The 3,040-nt window shown below is 46.7% G+C and overlaps 1 protein-coding gene across 1 annotated transcript; it reads left to right on the forward strand.

Annotated features, from left to right (window-relative positions):
* Positions 1 to 1,278, forward strand: LOC106518087 (relaxin-3 receptor 1). The gene has a single exon (XM_014009188.1). It carries the CDS (start codon positions 67 to 69, stop codon positions 1,276 to 1,278), a length of 1,212 nt encoding a protein of 403 aa, XP_013864642.1. The 5' UTR covers positions 1 to 66.
* Positions 1,279 to 3,040: the final 1,762 nt, after the last annotated feature.

Raw genomic sequence — 3,040 nt, forward strand, 5'->3', positions numbered from 1 at the left:
AGTGGAAACATCTTAACCGCAGAAGATCGACTCTAAACCAGCAGGCGAGCACTCTAGGGCAAGAAAATGTCAAACCCTGATTTCGAGAGGCTTGATTTCTATAAAAACATCCTGAGCGGCTGCAATTTGGGTCCATTTTGTAACAACTCCCAGCTGACTTTTTGCAATGCAAGCAACAGCAGCGGCACCGACATTGTTGATGATGGATCCCCCTGGTTAAGAATACTCGTCTCGGTGGTGTACTTTATTGTGGCTACAGCAGGGGTGCTCGGCAACTTGTTAGTCATGTTCCTGCTCTATTCCACTCACACCATCGCCACAGGCACCATCAACTTCTTTGTCTTCAACCTGGCCTTGGCTCACCTGCTCTTTTCTTTGGCTTTGCCTTTTTGGGCTGTGGAAGTGGCACTGGACTACAGCTGGCCCTTTGATTCAGCCACATGCAAGGCCGTGTCTTTGCTCACGGGACTGAACGTGTTCGCCAGCTGCTTCTTCCTGACAGCCATGAGCCTGACCCGCTACTGCTCCGTGGCCACAGCTCTAAAACCCAGCGCCTCCCTGTGCAGCAGGTCATGCACTTTCCCCGTGGCCACGGCGTTCATCTGGGTCGGTGCGCTCATTGCGGCCGCCCCCCGAGCTGTCTTCGCAGACCTCAGCTACGTGGGCAGGGACAACGACACGGCGTGCCTGCTCCGCTTCCCGGACGGTACGGCCTGGCTGGGAATAAACCAGCTCCTGCGAGTGGTGCTGGGCTTTCTGCTGCCGTATGCCATCATCATCCTCTCCTACCTGCTTCTGCTGCGCTTCCTGTGCAGGCACAAGCTGACGGGCAGCCGCAACTCTCGGCGCAAAACGGACATTTCCAAGTCTGTGGCCGTGGTGGTGCTTTCGTTCTGCGCCTGCTGGTTCCCGTACAACGTCCTCACTCTCTGGAACGTCCTGATCCAACTGGACGTCGTCGACATCACCACGTCCTTCTATGTGGCTCAGACCTACTTCTTTCCGCTGGCCAACTGTTTGGCTTTCACCAGCAGCTGCTTCAACCCTGTCATCTACTGCCTGGTCAGGAAAGAGTACCGCGCCGCTCTCAATAATCTGCTCTTCAAAGTAAGCATGACCATCAAGTCCACAGTGCCCTACGCTATAAACTCTGAGGACGGGTCAGGCCAAGCTGGGCCGTTTGCTATTCCCCTCAACAACATCTACAGCCAGACATCCCAAAGTGACACGAGGATGTACAAACCGCTGTCAATTCCAACTGTGGCATCACCCATGTAAAGCGTCAACACATCGTTCAACCTTTTTATGGAATACATCTGTAGAAACCTGTTATGATAAAAGTAGTGGTGGGCAATCCTAGTCTTTGGAGGCCGATATCCTGCATCTTTTACTTGCCGCTCTGCTCCAACACACCAGGTTTGAATGAATGAGTGATTACTAAGCTTCTGCAGAACTTGAAGAGGTAATTCAGCCACTGAATCAGGTGTGGTGGAGCAGGGACACAAGTAAGACATGCAGGACAGCTGCCCTCGAGGACCAGGATTTTCCACCCCTGCTTTAAAGGAATAGGTTAGTTTTGTTTTGTCATGTCAAAGTGTCCCTGAGCAAGATACTGAACCTGTCTGTTGGTGTACAAATGTGATCTAAAGCACTGACTAGTCTCTATGGAATGATTTATTCAGATTAGCTTTGCAGAGAGATACTGTACAGTAGAGTGCTGACTGAATGTGTGTGTGGATGGGTAAATGAGGACACAGATTGTGTTGTAAAGTGCTTAGAGTATYCTGGTTGGATAGAAGGGCGCTATAAAAGTACAGTCCGTTTACCATTTTGTTTTGTTTTGTTTTGTTTTGTTTTTTTGTCATTATTAATCTGCAGTCCAACTTGCTCAAAGAGTTATCCATTTGAAATCTCCGGCTGAAGTTCCCTTTGATGGAGCAGCAACCATCCAACTGGCCCACTTCAAAAGGACAAAGACCTCATTTATAAAGGGTTGTGTAATATTCATACTAAAAGTGTACATATGGCTAAAAGGCAAAAATGGCAAATGTCAAAAAAAAATCTGATTTATAAAACCGTGCACATGCAGATAGTTGCACCTCAGAGTTTCCAAGATCCCGTCTCAGGTTCTGCCCTCTACTGTACACACCGACATTCAACCATAAATGCTCAATGCAAAGTATCTCATGAATGTTGTATTTAAATGAGTCAGCTGATCAACGTCAGCTAAAGCGATTGGCCAGTTTAGGCACGCACTCTGTCGTGCGTCCGGAGGGAGACGGGTGTTGACGACTGCTCACATCAACAGATTGTAATGTACGCAGATTTTCTCTCATTTTGCAGGTACATAGACATTTAGAGCGATCTCAATTTTTTTCAAAAACTCAGCTTCAAATTTATTTTCTGTCTCAGAGCTTGTACGTTCAAAAACAAGAAATAAAAATTAAATAACCCAACCACTGCCACAACCATTTTTCTGCTAGATATAAGTTCACCACTCTTCTCCCACATCGTCTTTTCCTCCTGCTTTTCACTACAGCGTTTTAAAGTGAACCCTGTGCCTTATTTCTGCCGCGCTTTGTGTCAAATTTTTTACTCAAATTTTTTACTCAAATTTTAGGTTTTATTAATCAGAACCTATGCATGAAAAGTACGCAAGCCTGTTTTGTGTGTAAGCAAGCCTTGTAAATGCGACCCCCRAGCYTGTTGTAGGTATTTCAACAACAGTCTGTAGGACTGCCCTACAAGCTTGGATTAGACGTCAACACTCAATCCACTGGAGAGAGATGACAGACTGTAGACAGGCACAGGAACTGATTTATGTCCCAAATCTTAGGTTTGGGAAAGCTCTGACAAGGAAAACTTAAAGTATGCTGATTGGAGTCCTAACTGGGCACAGAATACCATGTAACACAATAATGACAGCAGAAAAGGTGTATAAAATAATTCCTGTATGAACTGCTGTGAAATCTTTGAGGGTGGAGTTGTTTTAAAATGGCTTCTTGGTCTGGGCTCCACGCTGACTAGCCGTTAGCGTGTC

Source organism: Austrofundulus limnaeus, unplaced genomic scaffold (assembly GCF_001266775.1).
Source record: "Austrofundulus limnaeus strain Quisiro unplaced genomic scaffold, Austrofundulus_limnaeus-1.0 Scaffold56, whole genome shotgun sequence".
Lineage (NCBI taxonomy): Eukaryota > Metazoa > Chordata > Actinopteri > Cyprinodontiformes > Rivulidae > Austrofundulus > Austrofundulus limnaeus.

What these genes read in the sequence shown, in the direction of transcription:
- LOC106518087 (XM_014009188.1), top strand. Translation starts at nt 67, where the DNA reads ATGTCAAACCCTGATTTCGAGAGGCTTGATTTCTATAAAAACATCCTG.